General features: G+C 53.8%; 1 protein-coding gene across 3 annotated transcripts; it reads right to left on the bottom strand.

Annotated features, from left to right (window-relative positions):
* Positions 1 to 976: 976 nt before the first annotated feature.
* On the bottom strand, positions 977 to 24,532 carry TIMMDC1 (translocase of inner mitochondrial membrane domain containing 1). 3 transcript variants are annotated; one of them, XM_068271027.1, is made up of 8 exons: positions 24,427 to 24,532; positions 20,221 to 20,328; positions 19,663 to 19,828; positions 8,267 to 8,355; positions 6,595 to 6,662; positions 4,763 to 4,841; positions 4,566 to 4,676; positions 977 to 1,635 (listed from the first exon to the last, which is right to left on the bottom strand). In XM_068271027.1, exons 2-8 carry the CDS (start codon positions 20,319 to 20,321, stop codon positions 1,497 to 1,499), a joined length of 753 nt encoding a protein of 250 aa, XP_068127128.1. In that variant the 5' UTR covers positions 20,322 to 20,328; positions 24,427 to 24,532; the 3' UTR covers positions 977 to 1,496. The 3 variants fall into 3 exon arrangements, with proteins under 3 accessions (XP_068127128.1, XP_068127127.1, XP_068127129.1); XM_068271026.1 differs by having other exon boundaries at positions 24,371 to 24,474; XM_068271028.1 differs by lacking the exon at positions 24,427 to 24,532 and adding an exon at positions 20,409 to 20,472.
* Between the last annotated feature and the right edge of the window lie 19 nt (positions 24,533 to 24,551).

Genomic DNA, 24,551 nt, shown 5'->3' with positions numbered 1-24,551 from the left:
ACTTTTTTTATTAATATATTTCACATTTTGGAATGAATAAAGTTTAAAAGACTTCTTGGACTTCAGGTTCCTAAAAAAACCACAGAAATATATTGAAGTCCAAGAAATCTAACATATGTTGAAGTTTGGTGGACTACTCTGATGAGGATATTTTGTAATTATCAGTCTGGTGAATTCTCTCCCACTTATGGTATATACACACATTTTGACTCCCCGAGTCTCCTCTGTAGCCCCCGATCCATCGGGTGAAAACCGCCGTCTGTCATGTGACGAAACACAGCAATCTCACCATAGAGCACCACCCGGAGGACGGGAGGAAGACATGCAGCGCTAGATCCTGGGGAGGTGACTTCTGTGGAAGGGCTCTCTAGGGTAGGGGTTTTTCCATATTCTAAAAAGCACTAAATATTGTACCACGTTTAGACCCCAGAATCCAGAATCATTCCGCAGGGGAGGTTAAAGGAAACCTGAGGTGAGAATAATCTTGAGGCTGCCATATTTATTTCCTTTTAAACAATACCAGTTGCCTGGCTGTCCTCCTGATCCTGAGTCTCTAATACTTTTTAGCCATAGCCCCTGAACAAGCATGCAGCAGATCAGCGACTCGACTTTGCTGACTTGGGTTTTACTGGATTAGCCATATGCTTGTTCCAGGGTTTTGACTCAAAAACTCCTTATGCCAGAAGATCAACAGGGCTTCCAGGCAACTGGAATGGTTTACAAGGGAATAAATATGGCAGCCTCCATATCCCTCTCACCTCGGGTTCCCTTTAAAGTATCACTCCGACACAAACATACATTCAGACAGATAAAGAGCACCACACATAATTTATCAATGACAGGAAGTCCGGCCCCTACACACGCCCTCCAGATAGCTACTCCTTTATTACGGACAGGAAGTCCGGCCCCTAAACACGCCCTCCAGATAGCTACTCTCCTTAATTACTGACAGGAAGTCCGGCCCCTACACACGCCCTCCAGATAGCTGCTCTCCTTTATTACTGACAGGAAGTCCTGCCCCTACACACGCCCTCCAGATAGCTGCTCTGCTTTATTACTGACAGGAAGTCCGGCCCATACAAAGGTCCTCCAGATAGCTGTTCTGCTTTATTACTGACAGGAAGTCCGGCCCCTACACACGCCCTCCAGATAGCCGCTCTGCTTTATTACTGACATGAAGTCCGGCCCATACAAAGGTCCTCCAGATAGCTGTTCTGCTTTATTACTGACAGGAAGTCCGGCCCCTACACACGCCCTCCAGATAGCTGCTCTCCTTTATTACTGATAGGAAGTCCAGTCTGAGCCAACCTGCCAGTTTTATAAACAAAATTCTCAGGAAAATCTGGTATTTTTGCCTGTACTCTGGCCTGGTGAGCACAGAAGGTTCAGCATCCCTGGTGATCAGTACTCAGTATTGCTACTGCCTGGCCAGTGCTCAGCATCCACTCTGATTGGCTGGCTCTCAGGGCCCGTGCAGTAAGTATGCACATAGTCTGTCACTCCTCCAGAGATGGTCCTGGGTTGGGGGGTTGCTGCCGCAGGGCATTCATTCTCTCCATCTCACTCAGGGCTGATTCTGTGTCTGCCTTCTGCATATCCTGGAGCAGAACATCTGTAAGATGGAGTTGCTCATTCCTAAAAGGAAAAAAGGGATAAAGAGCCTCAGGGATGAAAAAACATGGCATCACAGCGAGGGCGTCAGCGACACGGCATCACAGCGAGGGCGTCAGCGACACGGCATCACAGCGAGGGCGTCAGCGACACGGCATCACAGCGAGGGCGTCAGCGACACGGCATCACAGCGAGGGCGTCAGCGACACGGCATCACAGCGAGGGCGTCAGCGACACGGCATCACAGCGAGGGCGTCAGCGACACGGCATCACAGCGAGGGCGTCAGCGACACGGCATCACAGCGAGGGCGTCAGCGACACGGCATCACAGCGAGGGCGTCAGCGACACGGCATCACAGCGAGGGCGTCAGCGACACGGCATCACAGCGAGGGCGTCAGCGACACGGCATCACAGCGAGGGCGTCAGCGACAAAGCATCACAGCGAGGGCGTCAGCGACACAGCATCACAGCGAGGGCGTCAGCGGCGTCATCACAGCGAGTGCGTCAAAGGAGCGGCATCAGCACCGCAAGGGCGTCAGGGGCGCGGCATCAGCACCGCAAGGGCGTCAGGGGCGCGGCATCAGCACCGCAAGGGCGTCAGGGGCGCGGCATCAGCACCGCAAGGGCGTCAGGGGCGCGGCATCAGCACCGCAAGGGCGTCAGGGGCGCGGCATCAGCACCGCAAGGGCGTCAGGGGCGCGGCATCAGCACCGCAAGGGCGTCAGGGGCGCGGCATCAGCACCGCAAGGGCGTCAGGGGCGCGGCATCAGCACCGCAAGGGCGTCAGGGGCGCGGCATCAGCACCGCAAGGGCGTCAGGGGCGCGGCATCAGCACCGCAAGGGCGTCAGGGGCGCGGCATCAGCACCGCAAGGGCGTCAGGGGCGCGGCATCAGCACCGCAAGGGCGTCAGGGGCGCGGCATCAGCACCGCAAGGGCGTCAGGGGCGCGGCATCAGCACCGCAAGGGCGTCAGGGGCGCGGCATCAGCACCGCAAGGGCTTCAGGGGCGCGGCATCAGCACCGCAAGGGCGTCAGGGGCGCGGCATCAGCACCGCAAGGGCGTCAGGGGCGCGGCATCAGCACCGCAAGGGCGTCAGGGGCGCGGCATCAGCACCGCAAGGGCGTCAGGGGCGCGGCATCAGCACCGCAAGGGCGTCAGGGGCGCGGCATCAGCACCGCAAGGGCGTCAGGGGCGCGGCATCAGCACCGCAAGGGCGTCAGGGGCGCGGCATCAGCACCGCAAGGGCGTCAGGGGCGCGGCATCAGCACCGCAAGGGCGTCAGGGGCGCGGCATCAGCACCGCAAGGGCGTCAGGGGCGCGGCATCAGCACCGCAAGGGCGTCAGGGGCGCGGCATCAGCACCGCAAGGGCGTCAGGGGCGCGGCACCGCAAGGGCGTCAGGGGCATGTAGTCACACAGAGAGGGAGTCAGGGACACAGCGCCACAGCGAGGGCATCAAAGGCATGTTATTAGCACAGCGAGGGCATCAGGGGCGTGTAGTCGTCACACAGCGAGGGCATCAGGGACACAGCGTCACAGTGAGGGCGTCAAAGGTGTGGCATCAGCACAGCGAGGACATAAGGGGCACAGAACCATCACGGGTGCATCCTCAGCACAGCTAGGGCATCAGCGGAGCGTGACCGTCACAGCGAGGGTGTCAGGGGCGCGACGGCGTCACAGCGATGGCGTCAGGGGCGCGACGGCGTCACAGCGAGGGCGTCAGGGGCGCAACGGCGTCACAGCGAGGGCGTCAAAGGCACGGCATTAGCCATTGCTTGATGCATCAGGGGCGCGGCACCAGCACAGCGAGGGCGTCGGGTGTGTAGTCGTCACACAGCGAGGGCGCCAGGGGCGCGGCACCGTCACACAGCGAGGGCGTCAGGGGCGCGGCACCGTCACACAGCGAGGGCGTCAGGGGCGCGGCACCGTCACACAGCGAGGGCGTCAGGGGCGCGGCACCGACACACAGCGAGGGCGTCAGGGGCGCGGCACCGTCACACAGCGAGGGCGTCAGGGGCGCGGCACCGTCACACAGCGAGGGCGTCAGGGGCATGTTGTTGTCCCACAACGAGGGCGTCAGGGACACAGCATCACAGCAAGGGCAGCAAAGGAGCGGCACCATCACAACGATGGCGTCAGGGGCGCGGCACCGTCACACCGAGGGCGTCAGGGGCGCGGCACCGTCACACCGAGGGCGTCAGGGGCGCGGCACCGTCACACAGCGAGGGCGTCAGGGTCGCGGCACCGTCACACAGCGAGGGCGTCAGGGGCGCGGCACCGTCACACAGCGAGGGCGTCAGGGGCGCGGCACCGTCACACAGCGAGGGCGTCAGGGGCGCGGCACCGTCACACAGCGAGGGCGTCAGGGGCGCGGCACCGTCACACAGCGAGGGCGTCAGGGGCGCGGCACCGACACACAGCGAGGGCGTCAGGGGCGCGGCACCGACACACAGCGAGGGCGTCAGGGGCGCGGCACCGACACACAGCGAGGGCATCAGGGGCGCGGCACCGACACACAGCGAGGGCATCAGGGGCGCGGCACCGTCACAGCGAGGGCTTTAGGGGCGCGGCACCGTCACACAGCGAGGGCGTGAGGGGCGCGGAACCGTCACAGCGAGGGCGTCAGGGGCGCGGCACAGTCACACAGCGAGGGCATCAGGGGCGCAGCACCATCACACATCGAGGGCGTCAGGGGCGCGGCACAGTCACACAGCGAGGGCATCAGGGGCGCGGCACAGTCACACAGCGAGGGCATCAGGGGAGCGGCACCGTCACACCGAGGGCGTCAGGGGCGCGGCACCGTCACACAGCGAGGGCGTCAGGGGCGCGGCACCGTCACAGCGAGGGCGTCAGGGGCGCGGCACCGTCACAGCGAGAGCGTCAGGGGCGCGGCACCGTCACAGCGAGGGCGTCAGGGGCGCAGCAGAACAAAGATTGTATTAAAGAAACGTACCATTCTTCTACCTTCTGTTGGTACTCCTGCTGGCGCATGTGGTGATAATGCTTGGCTAGATCTTCTTTAGTGAGAGCTTGTAGCCCCATGATCATCATTCCTGCTGGCATGCTGAAGACAGTGACATCATTATCATCAACCAATCACAGGGAGGGAAAAAGCATAAACCTATTCTCTACCCATACAAAGTCACTCACCCAAGGAGAGATCCAATGAGTGATCCAGCAACCAATCTCCTCAGCCCAAGATTCAGTCTGAAGAGGCCTCCACAGACCGCTGGAAGGACAATACCCAAAACTCAGTAATTGCTGCAGAAGATGAGGCCAGTCAGCCATGAAAATACCCTTCCATATTCAATGCACACAACACATTGCTTTCACTGTGCACCGCTACACTCCTCCCGCCAACTGTGCACCGGCTCGCCCCTCCCACTGTGCAACGACACACCCCTCCTGCCAACTGTGCACCGACACACCCCTCCCGCCCACTGTGCGCCGACACACCCCTCCCGCCCACTGCGCGCCGACACACCCCTCCCGCCCACTGCGTGCCGACACACCCCTCCCGCTCACTGTGCGCCGACACACCCATCCCGCTCACTGCGCGCCAACACACCCATCCAGATGACTGCGCGCCGACACACCCCTCTCGCTCACTGCGCGCCGACACACCCCTCCCGCTCACTGCGCGCCGACACACCCCTCCCGCTCACTGCGCGCCGACACACCCCTCCCCCTCACTGTGCACCGACACACCCCTCCCGCTCACTGCGCACAGACACACCCCTCCCGCTCACTGCGCACAGACACACCCCTCCCGCTCACTGCGCACAGACACACCCCTCCCCCTCACTGTGTGCCGAAGCACCCCTCCCGCTCACTGTGCGCCGACACATCCCTCCCGCTCACTGTGCGCCGACACACCCCTCCCGCTCACTGTGCGCCGACACACCCCTCCCGCTCACTGTGCGCCGACACAACCCTCCCCCTCATTGTGCACAGACACACCCCTCCCACTCACTGTGCACAGACACACCCCTCCCACTCACTGTGCACCGTCACACCCCTCCCGCTCACTGCGCGCCGACACATCCCTCCCGCTCACTGCGCGCCGACACACCCCTCCCGCTCACTGCGCGCCGACACACCCCTCCCGCTCACTGCGCACAGACACACCCCTCCCACTCACTGCGCACAGACACACCCCTCCCCCTCACTGTGTGCCGAAGCACCCCTCCCGCTCACTGTGCGCCGACACATCCCTCCCGCTCACTGTGCGCCGACACACCCCTCCCGCTCACTGTGCGCCGACACACACCCCTCCCGCTCACTGTGCGCCGACACAACCCTCCCCCTCATTGTGCACAGACACACCCCTCCCACTCACTGTGCACAGACACACCCCTCCCACTCACTGTGCACCGTCACACCCCTCCCGCTCACTGCGCGCCGACACATCCCTCCCGCTCACTGCGCGCCGACACACCCCTCCCGCTCACTGCGCGCCGACACACCCCTCCCGCTCACTGCGCACAGACACACCCCTCCCACTCACTGTGCGCCGACACACCCCTCCCGCTCACTGCGCACCGACACACCCCTCCCGCTCACTGCGCACAGACACACCCCTCCCGCTCACTGCGCACAGACACACCCCTCCCCCTCACTGTGTGCCGAAGCACCCCTCCCGCTCACTGTGCGCCGACACATCCCTCCCGCTCTCTGTGCGCCGACACACCCCTCCCACTCACTGTGCGCCGACACACCCCTCCCCCTCACTGTGCACAGACACACCCCTCCCACTCACTGTGCACAGACACACCCCTCCCACTCACTGTGCACAGACACACCCCTCCCACTCACTGTGCACCGTCACACCCCTCCCGCTCACTGTGCGCCAACACACCCCTCCCGCTCACTGTGCGCCGACACACCCCTCCCGCTCACTGTGCGCCGACACACCCCTCCCGCTCACTGTGCGCCGACACACCCCTCCCGCTCACTGCTCAATAAATAGCAAAATATATTACCGCCGGCAGCTGCAAAGTGACTCATAGCAACTTTATCCCGATACGCTGTCAGTCCAGTATTGACAACACTGTAAAACAGGAAGGAGGGGGTCATATAAGAGTATAATGGGGGAGACGGCGGAGAAAAGGGTAACGGGGGGAGACGGAGGAGGAGAGGGTAACGGGGGAGACGGAGGAGGAGAGGGTAATGGGGGGAGACGGAGGAGGAGAGGGTAATGGGGGGAGACGGAGGAGGAGAGGGTAAAGGGGGGAGACGGCGGAGGAGAGGGTAACGGGGGAGACGGTAACGGGGGAGACGGCGGAGGAGGAGAGGGTAACGGGGGGAGACGGAGGAGGAGAGGGTAACGGGGGGGGGGGGAGACGGAGGAGGAGAGGGTAACGGGGGGGGGGGAGACGGAGGAGGAGAGGGTAACGGGGGGGAGACGGAAGAGGAGAGGGTAACGGGGGAGACGGAGGAGGAGAGGGTAACGGGGGAGACAGCGGAGGAAGAGAGGGTAACGGGGGAGACAGCGGAGGAGGAGAGGGTAACGGGGGAGACCGAGGAGGAGAGGGTAACGGAGGAGACCGAGGAGGAGAGGGTAATGGGGGAGACGGTAACGGGGGAGACGGCGGAGGAGAGGGTAACGGAGGAGACCGAGGAGGAGAGGGTAATGGGGGAGACGGCGGAGGAGAGGGTAACGGGGGAGACTGAGGAGGAGAGAGTAACGGGGGAGACCGAAGAGGAGGTGAGAGTAACGGGGGAGACCGAAGAGGAGGAGAGAGTAACGGGGGAGACCGAAGAGGAGGAGAGAGTAACGGGGGAGACCGAGGAGGAGAGGGTAACGGGGGAGACGGCGAAGGAGAGGGTAACGGGGGAGACGGCGGAGGAGAGGGTAACGGGGGAGACGGCGGAGGAGAGGGTAACGGGGGAGACGGCGGAGGAGAGGGTAACGGGGGAGACCGAGGAGGAGGAGAGGGTAACGGGGGAGACCGAGGAGGAGGAGAGGGTAACGGGGGAGACCGAGGAGAGGGTAACGGGGGAGACCGAGGAGGAGGAGAGAGTAACGGGGGAGACCGAGGAGGAGAGGGTAATGGGGGAGACCAAGGAGGAGAGGGTAATGGGGGAGACCAAGGAGGAGAGGGTAACGGGGGAGACCGAGGAGGAGGAGAGAGTAACGGGGGAGACCGAGGAGGAGAGGGTAACGGGGGAGACCGAGGAGGAGACGGTAACGGGGGAGACCGAGGAGGAGGAGAGGGTAACGGGGGAGACCGAGGAGGAGGAGAGGGTAACGGGGGAGACCGAGGAGGAGAGGGTAACGGGGGAGACCGAGGTTAACGGGGGAGACCGAGGAGGAGAGGGTAACGGGGGAGACCGAGGAGGAGAGGGTAACGGGGGAGACCGAGGAGGAGAGGGTAACGGGGGAGACCGAGGAGGAGAGGGTAACGGGGGAGACCGAGGAGGAGAGGGTAACGGGGGAGACCGAGGAGGAGAGGGTAACGGGGGAGACCGAGGAGGAGAGGGTAACGGGGGAGACCGAGGAGGAGGAGAGGTTAACGGGGGAGACGGAGGAGGAGAGCGTAACAGGCAGATGGAGGAGGCAAGAGGGGTTGGGATATAGGATAGAGGGGTATAAAGCAGGACAAGGATAAGAAATTCAGAAGAAAAGGAAGTTAGGATTCAGGGAGAACTCACTTGAAGATGGTAACAAAGGCCGTCATTCTCCACCCCCAGCGGACTCCGTATCGTATAAAGCCGCGTATGGCAGCATTGTGGGCGGATCTCTGTGGGAAAGAAGGAACGGTGCTCAGCACAGAAAGAGGAATCGGCTTTACAAAGAATTTGTATAACTATTTAAGGCATCGTCTCATCTGCATAATATAAGCTGCATTTTCAGGAGCACAATGCAGTACAGAGACACCAGACAGTGCGTGGAGTGCACCGTCCAATGCTTCCAGTACAGGCGGAGACTGTTAGACGCAGAGCGCAGGCTTAGATAGCGTGAGTAGTGCCACACAGATAGCATAAATAGCAGGGGTAGCAGGGCTTGGTCATGCCCCACAGATAGCAGGACTTGGCCATGCCGCACAGGTAGCGCGGGTAGCAGGACTTGGCCATACCCCAAAGATAGCGTGGGCAGTAGATTTGGCCATGCCACACAGGTAGCGTGGATGGCAGGACTTGGCCATGCCCCACAGACAGCGTGAATTACAGGACTTGGCCATGCCCCACAGACAGCGTGAATTACAGGACTTGGCCATGCCTCACAGACAGCGTGAATTACAGGACTTGGCCATGCCCCACAGACAGCGTGAATTACAGGACTTGGCCATGCCTCACAGACAGCGTGAATTACAGGACTTGGCCATGCCTCACAGACAGCGTGGGTAGTAGATTTGGCCATGCATCACAGGCAGCGTGAGTAGCAGGACTTGGCGGCCATGCCTCACAGATAGCGTGGGTAGCGATACTTGGACATGCCTCACAGGTAGCAGGACTTGCCCATGCCCCACAGATAGCGTGGGTAGCAGGACTTGGCCATGCCTCACAGATAGTGTGGGTAGCAGGACTTGGAGCTGCAGGGTTGTCTTTGGACAGAAGCTCTAACCGAGCGTGTCCTCTCTCACTCCTACATCTCGGCAAGGCAGATACGCTCTTGTAGGACACTGGAATTACTGAGTAGATATTCCAGCATTGCTTTTACGTGTATACTATTGGTGCACATGCGCTACCAGGTTACGCAGTCAGGAGGTAGAGGGAGTGCCCAGAAGCAATACAATTACATCTGGAGATGAGGGGACTCTCTGTGTGCCTCTTCACTCCCAGCTCACTGCTCCCGGGATCAATGTATGGTTGGCCTTCCTTGCAGTCAAATCGTGCGTGACCCTGGAGAACATGTGCCCCAAGGTCACACAGTCAGAAGGAGACAGACGCAGTGCAGTGCTGCAATGCCATCCAGCTGGAGACATGGGATGCGGATGTGCATCCGGGAGGTAAGCTTCCGCTGCAAACTCTGCACATTCCGACTATAAGGCTTGGTTTACACTTGTGCGTTGTGTCCGTTTTTTCTCTAAGAAAATTTGCATTGATTTTGCAGCTAATGGTAGTGAATGGGGCTGTTTCCATTCAATGCGAATTTTCGTTAGCGTTCGTACGCGTGAAAAAACCTGAGTTCCTGTATCATTTTTTTGGACATTGCGTACGATGCTTTGTATAGGCAATGCAAATTTTCGTGTTACTTGCCCGAAAATTCGCATTAGAGCCATGCTTACAGGAAGTTGTCAGCAGTCATAACTGTGTACGAAAATTTGTATAAAAACGCGTAAAAATTTGCATGCAAATTTTCACCAATCAGAAAAATCTTATATGATGATGTTTTGCAGGCAAAAATGTCACGCTATAGTGGAAACGTAGCCTAAGACTTTCCCCCCGACTTTTGGAAAGGAAAAGTGCATCTTATAGTCAAAAAAATATGGTAGATATGGCTATAGTAAGACCTGAATATGATGACCTAGGTCAGGGGTCAGGAACCTGTTTGGCTGATAGAGCCATAAACGCCACATATTTAAAAATGTAATTCCATGAGAGCCATACAATATGTTTCAAACTGGAACAGTGTGCATGCGCAGCAGAGGGCTCATGTCCCTGTTGCCATGGTGATGTGTACACAGTTGATGCTCCAGGCAGCAGAAGTGTCAGACACGTCTTTAGCTTCTCTTGTGTTTCAGCAACATCAGCAATTTCACTGAGAGCCAGATAGGAGAAATACCGACTAACAGCTTGTACAATTAGCTAGATGACTTGGAGGTTGATTTACTTTGTAGGAAGAGATCCCTGCAGCACTTTGGCCCAATAGGCTGCCTGTCAAGTGACAGCCTATTGGACCAATCAAAGTGCGAGGATCTCGTCCTACAAAGTCGCTGCAGAGTGGGACAATTGGAGCAGCTGTTTTGGGGTAGCGGGAGTAAGTTAGTAGTGCATGCTACAGCAGTAGGGTGCCTACTCTGAAAATGTTAATTGCGCTGCCACACTAAGTTGTGCTGCTTGAGCCGTGTAGCTTAGTGACTCAATCCCTAACTGTGAGTCAGATGCAGCCATCACAAGAGCCACATCTGCTCCCGAGCCATAGCTTCCCTACCCCTGCTCTATATAATACACAACTGCGATATAAAACTACACCTTGTTACAAATTATTATGCAAATGATATTTTTCTCTGATTTTCCGAAATAACATGATTTCTGAGTCATCAACCATTAGAGTATAATTCAAATGTTGCTGAACAAATCCCCTAATGATAATGGTGTGTTTTTTAGAAAAAAAAAATGCACTGTTCCAAATTATTACGCACAACAGTTTCAAAACATTTTATAGGTTGTAAAGATCTGAAAATGGAAACTAGTTGAATTTGCAGCATTAGAAGGTCATATTTACTGAAATCAAAAGCTATTTCAATCAAATACATCTTAACAGGTCAAGTTACATACAGTCAGGTCCACAAATACTGGGACATGAGCACAATTCTAACATTTTTGGCTCTGTACACAACCACAATGGATATGAAATGAAACAAACACAATGGCCTCAATTCACTAAGATCATGCTGGAGATAATAAGGCAAGAGAAAACTTACCTCCACACAGTTTGCCTGAGGTAAAATGTTTCCTGAATACTACATGCCTTATCACCATGGTGATAACTATAGAAACGCAGGAGATAAGCTTAGTGAATTGAGGCCATTGTGCTTTAAAGAGACTCTGTAACAGAAATGTCATCCTTTTTTCTACCATCCTACAAATTCCTAAACCTATTCTAATGTGCTCTGGGCTTACTGCAGCACTTTCTACTATCACTGTCTCTGTAATAAATCAATGTATCTTTCCCCTGTCGGACTTGTCGCCCTGTGTCTGGAAGGTTGCCAACTCTTCTGTGCTGATCTGTTATGCACACCCCTCTCCAGGCCCCTCTATGCACACTCCAATGTGTGTGTTATTTACATAAGCCAGCAGCACCTCTGCTCTCTTATCAGTGAGAGAAGAGAATTGGATAAAAATCCTCCTCTGTCATGGTGGGAATAGACTGGTCGACCGGCGGCTCGATTAGCCGCCGGATCGACCTCAGCCGCGTCCCCGCTCGTCTGTGCGGATCGATTTGCGCTCGTACCCGCCGGCGGTCCTTATCAGCCGCTTGATTCCCTGCCATTGTCTGCCGGCGGGAAGCGAAGGGGCGCGGGTCGAGCGGCTTGATCGGGCCAGGTGAATATTATCAGCTGGCCGGATCAGCTGGTTGATACACGGTACACAAAAGTACCGTGTATCCCCAGCATGAGGCTGTGAAAGGAGCTGGGCTGACACATACTGAGGAATTACAGACATCGGGCAGAGCTGTCTGCAGGAAGAAACAATCAGCCTGTCACTAGTATTCAGTGCATGAGAGCTGCAGGGGACAGAAGGTAAACACACAAATGATCTCTTGAGATTCAAAAGGAATGCTGTATACAGCCTGCTTGTGTATGGATGTATTTTCTATGTGTGGACATACTGTACATAAACCTACTTCCGGTTTAGGTGGCCATTTTGTTTGTTTAGTCAAACACATTTTAAAAAGTTTGTTTATACTTTTAATGCGGCGGGGTGCGGCGAAACTGTGAGAGAGGGAGATAGGAGATGTCCCCTAACGCACTGGTATGTTTACTTTTGTGCGATTTTAACAATACAGATTCTCTTTAACTGCAGTAGAGGCTGGCAGAGTATCACCAGGGATGAGACCAGCGTCTGGTGATGTCTGTGCGCTCCACACTTCAGGCTGTAACTGACTGCAGTAGAGGCTGGCAGAGTATCACCAGGGATGAGACCAGCGTCTGGTGATGTCTGTGCGCTCCACACTTCAGGCTGTAACTGACTGCAGTAGAGGCCTGGCAGAGTATCACCAGGGATGAGACCAGCGTCTGGTGATGTCTGTGTGCTCCACACTTCAGGCTGTAACTGACTGCAGTAGAGGCTGGCAGAGTATCACCAGGGATGAGACCAGCGTCTGGTGATGTCTGTGCGCTCCACACTTCAGGCTGTAACTGACTGCAGTAGAGGCTGGCAGAGTATCACCAGGGATGAGACCAGAGTCTGGTGATGTCTGTGCCCTCCACACTTCAGGCTGTAACTGACTGCAGTAGAGCCTGGCAGAGCAGCACCAGGGATTAGACCAGCGTCTGGTGATGTCTGTGCGCTCCACACTTCAGGCTGTAACTGACTGCAGTAGAGGCCTGGCAGAGTATCACCAGGGATGAGACCAGCGTCTGGTGATGTCTGTGCGCTCCACACTTCAGGCTGTAACTGACTGCAGTAGAGGCTGGCAGAGTATCACCAGGGATGAGACCAGCGTCTGGTGATGTCTGTGCGCTCCACACTTCAGGCTGTAACTGACTGCAGTAGAGGCTGGCAGAGTATCACCAGGGATGAGACCAGCGTCTAGTGATGTCTGTGCCTTCCACACTTCAGGCTGTAACTGACTGCAGTAGAGGCTGGCAGAGTATCACCAGGGATGAGACCAGCGTCTGGTGATGTCTGTGCGCTCCACACTTCAGGCTGTAACTGACTGCAGTAGAGGCTGGCAGAGGATCACCAGGGATGAGACCAGCGTCTGGTGATGTCTGTGCGCTCCACACTTCAGGCTGTAACTGACTGCAGTAGAGGCTGGCAGAGCAGCACCAGGGATGAGACCAGCGTCTGGTGATGTCTGTGCGCTCCACACTTCAGGCTGTAACTGACTGCAGTAGAGGCTAGCAGAGTATCACCAGGGATGAGCCCAGCGTCTGGTGATGTCTGTGCGCTCCACACTTCAGGCTGTAACTGACTGCAGTAGAGGCTGGCAGAGTATCACCAGGGATGAGCCCAGCGTCTGGTGATGTCTGTGCGCTCCACACTTCAGGCTGTAACTGCCTGCAGTAGAGGCTGGCAGAGTATCACCAGGGATGAGACCAGCGTCTGGTGATGTCTGCGCTCCACACTTCAGGCTGTAACTGACTGCAGTAGAGGCTGGCAGAGTATCACCAGGGATGAGCCCAGCGTCTGGTGATGTCTGTGCGCTCCACACTTCAGGCTGTAACTGACTGCAGTAGAGGCTGGCAGAGTATCACCAGGGATGAGACCAGCGTCTGGTGATGTCTGTGCGCTCCACACTTCAGGCTGTAACTGACTGCAGTAGAGGCTGGCAGAGTATCACCAGGGATGAGACCAGAGTCTGGTGATGTCTGTGCCCTCCACACTTCAGGCTGTAACTGACTGCAGTAGAGGCTAGCAGAGCAGCACCAGGGATGAGACCAGCGTCTGGTGATGTCTGTGCGCTCCACACTTCAGGCTGTAACTGACTGCAGTAGAGGCCTGGCAGAGTATCACCAGGGATGAGACCAGCGTCTGGTGATGTCTGTGCGCTCCACACTTCAGGCTGTAACTGACTGCAGTAGAGGCTGGCAGAGTATCACCAGGGATGAGACCAGCGTCTGGTGATGTCTGTGCGCTCCACACTTCAGGCTGTAACTGACTGCAGTAGAGGCCTGGCAGAGTATCACCAGGGATGAGACTAGCATCTGGTGATGTCTGTGCGCTCCACACTTCAGGCTGTAACTGACTGCAGTAGAGGCTGGCAGAGTATCACCAGGGATGAGAGCAGCGTCTGGTGATGACTGTGCGCTCCACACTTCAGGCTGTAACTGACTGCAGTAGAGGCTGGCAGAGTATCACCAGGGATGAGACCAGCGTCTAGTGATGTCTGTGCCTTCCACACTTCAGGCTGTAACTGACTGCAGTAGAGGCTGGCAGAGTATCACCAGGGATGAGACCAGCGTCTGGTGATGTCTGTGCGCTCCACACTTCAGGCTGTAACTGACTGCAGTAGAGGCTGGCAGAGGATCACCAGGGATGAGACCAGCGTCTGGTGATGTCTGTGCGCTCCACACTTCAGGCTGTAACTGACTGCAGTAGAGGCCTGGCAGAGTATCACCAGGGATGAGACTAGCATCTGGTGATGTCTGTGCGCTCCACACTTCAGGCTGTAACTGACTGCAGTAGAGGCTGGCAGAGTATCACCAGGGATGAGAGCAGCGTCTGGTGATGTCTGTGCGCTCCACACTTCAGGCTGTAACTGACTGCAGTAGAGGCTGGCAGAGTATCACCAGGGATGAGACCAGCATCTGGTGATGTCTGTGCGCTCCACACTTCAGGCTGTAACTGACTGCAGTAGAGGCTGGCAGAGTATCACCAGGGATGAGACCAGCGTCTGGTGATGTCTGTGCGCTCCACACTTCAGGCTGTAACTGACTGCAGTAGAGGCTGGCAGAGTATCACCAGGGATGAGACCAGCGTCTGGTGATGTCTGTGCGCTCCACACTTCAGGCTGTAACTGACTGCAGTAGAGGCCTGGCAGAGTATCACCAGGGATGAGACCAGTGAAAAAAGTGAAAGTTTGATTTCTGTCCAATTACTTTTGGTCCCTTAACCTCTAGCCGACCGGGTCACGCCGATGGGCGTGGCAGCAGCCCAGGACCGCCTAACGCCGATCGGCGTAAAGTCCTGGGGCTCTGTTTTGCAGGAGACCGCTCCTTCAGTCTCCGAGTGGCTATCGACGCTCGGAATACTGTTAGACAGCGAACCCGCCCTCTAATTAACCGTACAACGCTGCGATCTACAGTAGCGCTGTACTGTGTGTGTGTGTGTGTGTGTGTGTGTGTGTGTGTGTGTGTGTGTGTGTGTGTGTGTGTGTGTTAACACTGTGGTCCTCAAGTGGTTAAAGAGAGTCTGAAAAAGTGCTATTTTTACCTGCTAGTTTGCATAAGGAATATGAGGAGAAGTGAAACGCTGCATCCCCGCGCCAAACAAGGCCTTTATACCCCCCGAATCCCGGGGAAAAATCTGGGGAGCGCTTCCTGATAGAGGCAGAGCTTAGCACTGCCTCTAATAAGTCAATCCCCACCCCTCTGTCTTACTTCACAGAGAGGGGCGGGAGAGGCGGAGATCCGCACAGAGATTAATGAAGTCAATCTCCGTACGCAATAATAAACATCAGTATTACTCTTTCTTACATAATAATAATTTATAAAAAAAACATTATGTATGTACAAAAACGCATCTAAAAATTTGATCAATATGATATGACGCAATGTTTATGATCTTGGTAGAACATTTTTTACTATTATGTTTGATATACATTTACAAGTATATTGAGGAGTTCTTGTTGCTATTGTAGGCACTTTTACTGGCCTGATGAAGCGGGCCGAGACCCGCGAAACGCGTTGCCTGTGCTAATAAAAATCCCTTGTATTAACTACAGAGGTTTCGGTATTGAGGTAAGCTACCTCATATCACTTTTTGATTTTAAGCTGATTTTAGATGCTTTTATTACACCAGGGCGCCTCTTTCCCTTTTACGTGCTCAATCTCCGTACGGCTCTCTGCCTTTCCCCGTCCCTCTCTGTGAAGGAAGAGAGAGGGGCTGGGAGAGGCGGCGGCCAGCAGGGATTGACTTCATTAGAGGCAGAGCGACAGTGCTAAGCTCTGCCTCCCTGGGCAGCAAGATCCATGACTTTGAAAGTCGTGGATGTTTACCCCGGAATTGGGGGGTATAAACCCCTCGTTTTGTCGATGGAATGTGGCGTTTCACTTCTCCTCATACTCCATATGCAAACTAGCAGGTAAAAATAACAATTTATTTTGGCTTCAGAGTTTAACAAGTGGGAGGCACATATGCAAACTAATTCCTGCACCGTTCACCTGATTTGGATGTAAAGACCCTCAAATTACAGCTGATAGTCTGCAGTTAAAGAGACACTGAAGCGGGAAAAAAATGATGATATAATGAATTGGTTGTGTAGTACGGATAATTACTAGAAGATTAGTAGCAAAGAAAATATTCTCATATATTTATTTATTTTCAGTTATATAGTTGTTGTTTTTTTTGTTTTTTTTATTAACATTGCATCATTCTGTAATATTTGCAGTTTACACATTCCTCAGCATTCTAAATGATTTTGCAAAGCAGGCAAGTGAACTTTTGAACCCCTTCTCTGCAGAGAAAAAGAAAATATTGACCGACAGTTGAGATAACAAGCTTCAGATAACAGAACCCTCTGCAATTTTTAAAGTCATGGAGCTCAGAGAAGCTTTTTTACATAGATAACAACTGGAGTTTCTTAACTCTTCTTGTACTGGAATCCGTATTAGACTCATATCTCTGCTGCTAATGCTTTATTTCTTAGCTGTACTACACAACCAGTTCATTATATCATAATTTGTTTTTCGCTTCAGCATCTCTTTAACCACTTCAGCCCTCAGTCGTTTTCACTTTATGCATCCGAGCAATGTTCACCTTCCATTCATTAGTCTATAACTTTATCACTACTTATCACAATGATCTGATCTATATCTTGTTTTTTCCGCCACCAATTAGGCTTTCTTTGGGTGGCACATTTTGCTAAGAGCCACTTTACTGTAAATGCATTTTAACAGAAAGAATAAGAAAAACTGGAAAAATTCATTATTTCTCAGTTTTCGGCCATTATAGTTTTAAAATAATACATGCCTTCATAATTAAAACTCACGTATTGTATTTGCCCATTTGTCCCGATTATTACACCGTTTAAATTTTGTCCCTATCCCAATGTATGGCAGCAATATTTTATTTGGAAATAAAGGTGCATTTTTTCCGTTTTGCATCCATCACTACTTACAAGCTTATAATATTCAAAATAGAAATATTTCATCTTTACATTGATATTTAAAAAGTTTAGACCCTTTTTTTTATTGTAATTTTTTTTTTTTTTTTTATTTATTAAACATTTTATATGGGTATTTTTGGGAGGGTGGGAGGTAAATAGTATTTTTTTAATGTAAATATATGTGTATTCCTATTTTTTTTACATTTAGATGTAGTTTTGCTTTTTGGCCACAAGATGGCAGCCATGAGTTTGTTTACATGACGTCACTCTAAGCGTAACATGTACGCTTAGAGGGACGTAGGGGGACGCATGAGGCAGAAAAAGCGAGGCTTCCGAGAGAAGCTGTCGCTTTTTCTGCGGGGGAGAGGAATCAATCATCGGGCACCATGGCCCGATTCATTAATTCCTGGGCTAACGATCCGCGGCTGGGAGCGTGCACGCGCGTGCGATCAGCCTCGGGAGCGCACATGGCCTCCTGGACGTAGCTTCTACGTCCAGAAGGCTTAAATGTTAAAGCACATCCTGTTTGTTTCATTTCATATACATTGTGGTTGTGTATAGAGCCAGAAATGTTAGAATTGTGTCCATGTCCCGATATTTATGGACCTGACTGTATGAGCAAAGGACCGCTTATTTGATAGCAGCTTCACAATTCTTGCACCTATTGAACTTGTAAATTTTTGGGTAGTTTCTGCTTGAATTTCTTAGCAGGATGCCTGAGTAGCCTCCCAGAGCTGCTGTTTGGATGTAAACTGCCTCCCACTCTCATAGATCTTTTGCTTGAGGTTGTCAGTAGTATTGAGGTCAGGGGAGGATGGGGGCCACACCATGAGTTGCTCTCCTTGTATGCCAATAGCAGCCAATAACGCAGAGGTAATCCTTGCAGCATGAGATGGTACATTGGCAGGCATGAAGATGATTTTGTCACGTAAAATACGGTACTTCATTTTGTACCATGGAAGAAAGTGGTCAGTCAGAAACGCCACATACTTTTCAGTGGTTATTTTCACACCTTCAGGGACCCTAAAGGGGCCAAAGAGCTCTCTTCCTATGATTCCTGCCCAAAACATGACTCCACCACCTCCTTGCTGACATTGCAGCCTTGTTGGGATGTGGTGGCCATCCACCACTCCATCTAGACCATGAAAAGACGCACGCCACTTATCAGTAAACAAGACTGTATAAAAACGAGTCTTCTTGTAGTTCTGGGCCCACTGCAGCTGTGAATTTAGGGGTGGTTGAATAAGTTTATGCACTGAAATCCTCTGGAGAATCCTGCACTTTGTAGTTTGTGGGACTCCAGAGGCACCAACAGCCTCAAACATGTGTTTGCTGCTTTGTAGTGGCATTTTAGCAGCTGTTCTCTTAATCTGATGTATTTGTTTGGCAGAACCCTTCCCTTATTTTGCTTTTATCCGCACAAACCGGTGTGTGCCCCGAGTCAGCCACACATATTTTACCAGTACGCTGATTATGCTTAGGTTTTCCTGAAATATAAAGGTTTTCATACCTTTTAATTTTTGGTAGCGGAGAGATTTTTCTTTCTCACATTTCTTGAAAATGGTGGCCTGCTTAATAATGTGGCACGCACTTTTTTTTTTAGTAGTTTTTCCTTTAATTGGGCTCAAATGGCAAACTAGTTATCAGAGGAGTCAGAGAAGAGCCCAGAGACACAACACCATGCATGAGATTCATTGCAAAACAAAATATCTCATCTTTATGACACTTCAATACAATCTGCATAATCATTTGGAGAACAAGTTTAGTATAAAGACAGAGGCAGGTGATGCTTAAGGATTTACACATTGGCACCAAATACACATACCCCGCCTGGCATGGCAGACACACGCCGCGTCACACGACAGACACACCCCGCGTCACATGACAGACACACCCCGCGTCACACGACAGACACACCCCGCGTCACACGACAGATACACCCCGCGTCACATGACAGACACACCCCGCGTCACACGACAGACACACCCCGCGTCACACGACAGATACACCCCGCGTCACATGACAGACACACCCCGCGTCACACGGCAGACACACCCCGCGTCACACGGCAGACACACCCCGCGTCACACGACAGACACACCCCGCGTCACACGACAGACACACGCCGCGTCACACGACAGACACACCCCGCGTCACACGGCAGACACACCCCGCGGCACACGGCAGACACACCCCGCGGCACATGACAGACACACCCCGCGTCACACGACAGACACACCCCGCGTCACACGGCAGACACCCCGCGGCACACGGCAGACACACCCCGCGGCACACGGCAGACACACCCCGCGGCACACGGCAGACACACCCCGCGGCACACGGCAGACACACCCCGCGGCACACGGCAGACACTCCACATCCTCCTTACCACAGCCTCCATCCGATGTCGGTACACCTCAGCCTTGCTTTGCTTGATGTAGTGTTCCCGGTAGTACCGAGCGGCTGGCACCCCGCCATACACCATACCGACCATCATAGTGGTGACGGCGCTCTTCACCAGAAACTGCACCTCCTTCGAAGGTTCACCATGCTCACTGCCGAGAGAACAAACACTGTTATAAACTCCAGAGGAGGCAGTTACTGGGTGAGGGAGGAATAACGGATAGAGGGGCAATTACTGGATGAGGGGGAAAAGGGCAGGTGTCAGAGCAATTGGGCAAATGGTGGGGTAACAGGGTAGTTGGCGGGGCAATAGGGCAGGTGGTGGGGTGATGAGGCAGGGGGCAGGGTAACAAGGCAGTTAACACCAAAATAGGGCAGATGACAGGGTAACAGGCAGTTGACAGGGCAGGTGATGGAGTAAGAGGGCAGGCGGAGGGGCAATAGGGAAGTTTGTGGGACAATAGGGCAGGGTAACAGGGTAGGTGGCGGGGCAACATGGCAGGTAACAGGGAATAACAGTGTGACAACATAGCGGTGAACTCACTCGAGCCGGTAAAGCTCTCTCACTCTGTCCCAGCCAGTCTGCAGGGAGTCCGGGCTCTGGATATTCGGTGGGAGGAACCGTGGGGGAGGGTCTTCCGCCATCTCACACCTGTACAAAGTATCAATAAACTGGGGTTCATCAAAATGTGACACCTCTTCCCCCTCTACCTACCCCTCCTCCTCGCTCACCGGCACAATACAAGCAGTGATATCACTTTTCTGCAGGAGCTGCATCACATGACTGCCCCAACTTCCTGTACAGCCAGGCCCACCCTCTTCCCTCCTGCTGTGTGCACTGCGCACCTCATCGCTGATCTCTGTCCAGCCACCAGGGGGAGCTGTAATATATTCTGCACACAGCACTGGCTCCTCCTCTATTATATATACACAGTACAGCCATTATACTTGGTCCAAGTTTAGTGACTGTACTTTCGAAACTGAACTTGCGGCAGCAATTAGAAATGAGCTGAATTTTGAGCGGCCGTTTTTTAGTTTCACCCACTTTTGGTTACCCCCAAAATTCAAATGTAATTTCCGGCTGACATGAATATTTGGTACAAGTTTAGTCACTGTAGCTTCAGAGCTGTACTTGTGGCAATGGCAAAAAAGGGGTCTTCAGGGATGTGCCGCAGGGGCGTGGAGGGTGGCATCGCTTATTAAAGCACAAGCAACAGTCTGCTATGGGGCGCAGAAGTGTGGAAAGTTTGGTTCTTGCACCCCTAAAGCTGTAGGAGTAACGTAGCGGGGGAAGGAATTACAGACGCACACTGGTCGGCTTGGAAATCACTACAGATACCAATAACGTGTGACACATGCAGTAACTGCCCCCTCCTGTAATCTGTGTAGGGGAGTCTAATAGATGCCTCTGTTATTAATACAGTGTTCAGAAGGCTGGACTCTCTGCAGAGGACCTTCACAACAAGCGCTCACACAAATGATTTTTCAATTGTTTATTTTTATAACAAAATAGTGCATAAAAATGACTACAGAAATATGACAAGAAATGATGTATCAAAGGAAAAGATTGATATAGCAAAATATTGGGGAAAATAAAGTCTTTGAAATGATAAGTCCAAGAATGTTGGTAGAAAGTCCTTTGTTAACCACTTCGCCGCCCATGTGCTGTATATCTACACTCCTTTAAAGGGGCTCTCGGGGGGGGGGGGGGGGGGAAGAGGGTGTTGAAAATAAAAACAGACACTTACCTGGGGCTTCTACCGGCCCCCTGCAGCTGTCCTGTCTCACGCCGTCCTCCAACGATCCTCTGTTCCCTGCCGCCAGCCCCCTGCAGCTGTCCTGTCCCACGCCGTCCTCCAACGATCCGCCGTTCCCCGCCACCGGCCCCCTGCAGCTGTCCTGTCCCACGCCGTCCTCCAACGATCCGCCATTCCCCGCCACCGGCCCCCTGCAGCTGTCCTGTCCCACGCCGTCCTCCAACGATCCGCCGTTCCCCGCCGCCAGCCCCCTGCAGCTGTCCTGTCCCACGCCGTCCTCCAACGATCCGCTGTTCCCTGCCGCCAGCCCCCTGCAGCTGTCCTGTCCCACGCCGTCCTCCAACGATCCTCTGTTTCCTGCCGCCAGCCCCCTGCAGCTGTCCTGTCCCACGCCGTCCTCCAACGATCCGCCGTTCCCTGCCGCCGGCCCCCTGCAGTTGTCCTTTCCCACGCCGTCCTCCAATGATCCGCCGCTCCCTGCCTCCGGCCCCCTGCAGCTGTCCTCCTCCGATCACCCGTTCCCTGCCGCCGGCTCCCTGCAGCTGTCCTGTCCCACGCCGTCCTCCAACGATCCGCCGTTCCCTGCCACCGGCCCCAATCTAACGCAGCATCTCATCCAACAGCGGCTGCGAGGCCGCTCCCATGTGCTTCGCTGGAAGCTTACTGTGCAGGTGCAGTACAAGAAAACTGCGTACTGCACCTGCACAGTAAGCTCCCGATGACGCGAGCAGGAGCGTGCATGATTTGTCTTGTTAGACGAATAATTGCCCGGTGACGGCGGCGGGGAACGGGCGATCGGAGGAGGACAGCGCGGGACATGACAGCTACAGGGGGCTGATAGAAGCCCCAGGTAAGTGTCAGAATTCATTTCCAACTCATCCCCCCCCCCCCTGAGAACCCCTTTAACCCCCCCCCCCCCCCAAGAACCCCTTTAAACTTAATTTCCGCGCCTGGGGAGTAGATATATGTACACCGGCCACTGTCCGTGCACTCCCGCAGTTCATTGACCTAAGTCGCCGCTGCAATCATCGGCTGCTTCTATGAGAAGCTGCGCGATCATTCTAAAAATAAAAAGTTTCCCATCCTCACTACACTTCCTGTAAGCATACATACTTCACTTACAGGACGCATTCACAAAAAAATTACTGTGGCCATCTTGTGGCCAAATAGTAAAACTACATTTAAAAGCATTTTTTATATACAAATATATATTTTTACATTTGAAAGTGGATCCGAGATGAAAAACTAACTATAACAAGTAACGTGCCTATATGTCTTATCTAAAGTTTACACAGCAAATCTAGCTGCAAACAGCTTCAACAGTTTATGATTATTTATTCTTGTGATACAATGAGGGCAGCCATGTTCTGCTTCTCATCACAGGCAAGCTGCTCTGCATCTCCAGCCCTCAGCCTGTGACAAATTCAGTCCGCTCTCCTCCTCCCCTACTGTCGACAGCCCCGCTGTGATTTATGGGGGGCAGAGCGCAGGGGGGCCCTGGAGGGACGATATATAGCAACAGAGGCTGGTGATTATATGCACAGCCAGCCTCTGTCTGCTATTAGGATTCTTAGAACCCACCTCGGGTTCTCTTTAAGGGAAACTCTAGAGAGTCTTCGAGTGCTACTTTTGGGCAACTGGCAAAACTGTGAATGGCAATTTTGTCATGCACGGCAAAGCTGAAAACACTGGATACTGGTCAGTAGATAATCCCCATAGGTGGTGGGGAAACTGAAGATCGATGAGTACCGGCGTGGGCACAGGGAGGCTGCAGGAGGATCAGTGAGTACTGGCGCGGGCAAAGGGATGCTGCAGGGGGTCAGAGGTTTGGTGTGTACTGGTGCGGGTACAGGGAGGCTGCAGGGCGCATCGGAGGATCAGTGAGTACTGGCACGGGCACAGGGAGGCTCCAGGGGGCCAGAGGATTGGAGAGTACCAGTGCGGGCACAGGAAGGCTGAATGGGGCCAGAGGATTGGTGAGTACTTGCGCAGGCACAGGAAGGCTGCACAGGGCACCGGAGGATCGGTGAGTACTGCCAGGCAGCACAGGGAGGCTGCAGGGGGCCGGAGGATCGGTGAGTATTGGCGTGGGCACAGGGAGGCTGCACGGGACTGGACGATTGGTGAGTAACGGCGCAGGGACAGGGAGGCTGCAAGGGGCACCGGAGGATCGGTGAGTACCGGTGCGGGCACAGAGAGGCAGCAGGGGGCCAGAGCATCGGTGAGTACTGGCGCAGGCACAGGGAGGCTGCAGGGGTCGGTAAAATACTGAGGTAAGTGAAACTCCATTTTTATAAACCTTAAAGAACCCCTTTATAAGGAAAGCAATATGGCAGCCTCTATATCCCTCTCACCTCAGAAACATACCTTCCCCTCCTATGTAAAGTATATTATATGTAATACCCTCCCTTCTTATAACAGTGTAAGGAGACAGCTGTGTGTTCCAGCATTTCAGCACACCTGACAGTACAGCATACAAATGCTACTGAGCATGTGCAGAGTCATGCAGGTCACACATGAACCCCATAATGGGCACTCACCCTCTCCTGTTTCAATCATTTGTATTGGGGTTTATAGTCAACATACCGCCAATAAAAGGCAATAGTGCAGTTTTATACATGAGAGAGAAATGAATATGCATACATTAGTATTCATTGTAACAGGTGTTGAACATTTAGCTTGTGATCATATCATTGAGGATATGATCCTGTCGGTATTGTGAATATACAGCCTATATTGTATCATACAACATAGACACACATCTTCTATATTCCTAATGCTAGAGATGCTCTAATGATGGACTATGTTACTCTGAGAGTTGGGGGGGGGGGTAGAAGCACCCAGCTGAGCCCCCAGGGGCCGCATCCATCTCAGTGTAGTAACACACAGCCCTGCTATCTGTATAGTCTAATCACTCCCACAGTCATCATTGGAAACCTTCATCTCTCTCAGTATCTGTGCTGCACCCTCTCCTCGCTCCTCAGGTCACTCACTCTGTCGCACCGCTGATGACGTAGGATAGGTCACTCCGTCACTTCCGGCGCAGGACGTGTCGCCGCGCAGGGTTCCGCCATGTCGGGGGCGGGGCTCGCAGTCACGTGATATGACGTAAAACCCG

This window comes from Hyperolius riggenbachi, chromosome 2, assembly GCF_040937935.1.
Source record: "Hyperolius riggenbachi isolate aHypRig1 chromosome 2, aHypRig1.pri, whole genome shotgun sequence".
NCBI lineage: Eukaryota > Metazoa > Chordata > Amphibia > Anura > Hyperoliidae > Hyperolius > Hyperolius riggenbachi.
The sequence above is the reverse complement of the archived record's forward strand: the minus strand, read 5'-3'. Positions and strand labels throughout refer to the sequence as shown.

Coding starts and splice junctions, on each gene's coding strand:
- TIMMDC1 (XM_068271027.1), bottom strand. CDS start 20,321: ATGGCGGAAGACCCTCCCCCACGGTTCCTCCCACCGAATATCCAGAGC. Junction 8,356..19,662: donor GACATCGGATGGAGGCTGTG/GTAAGGAGGATG, acceptor TCTTTCCCACAG/AGATCCGCCCACAATGCTGC. Junction 4,677..4,762: donor CTCATTGGATCTCTCCTTGG/GTGAGTGACTTT, acceptor CACTGTCTTCAG/CATGCCAGCAGGAATGATGA.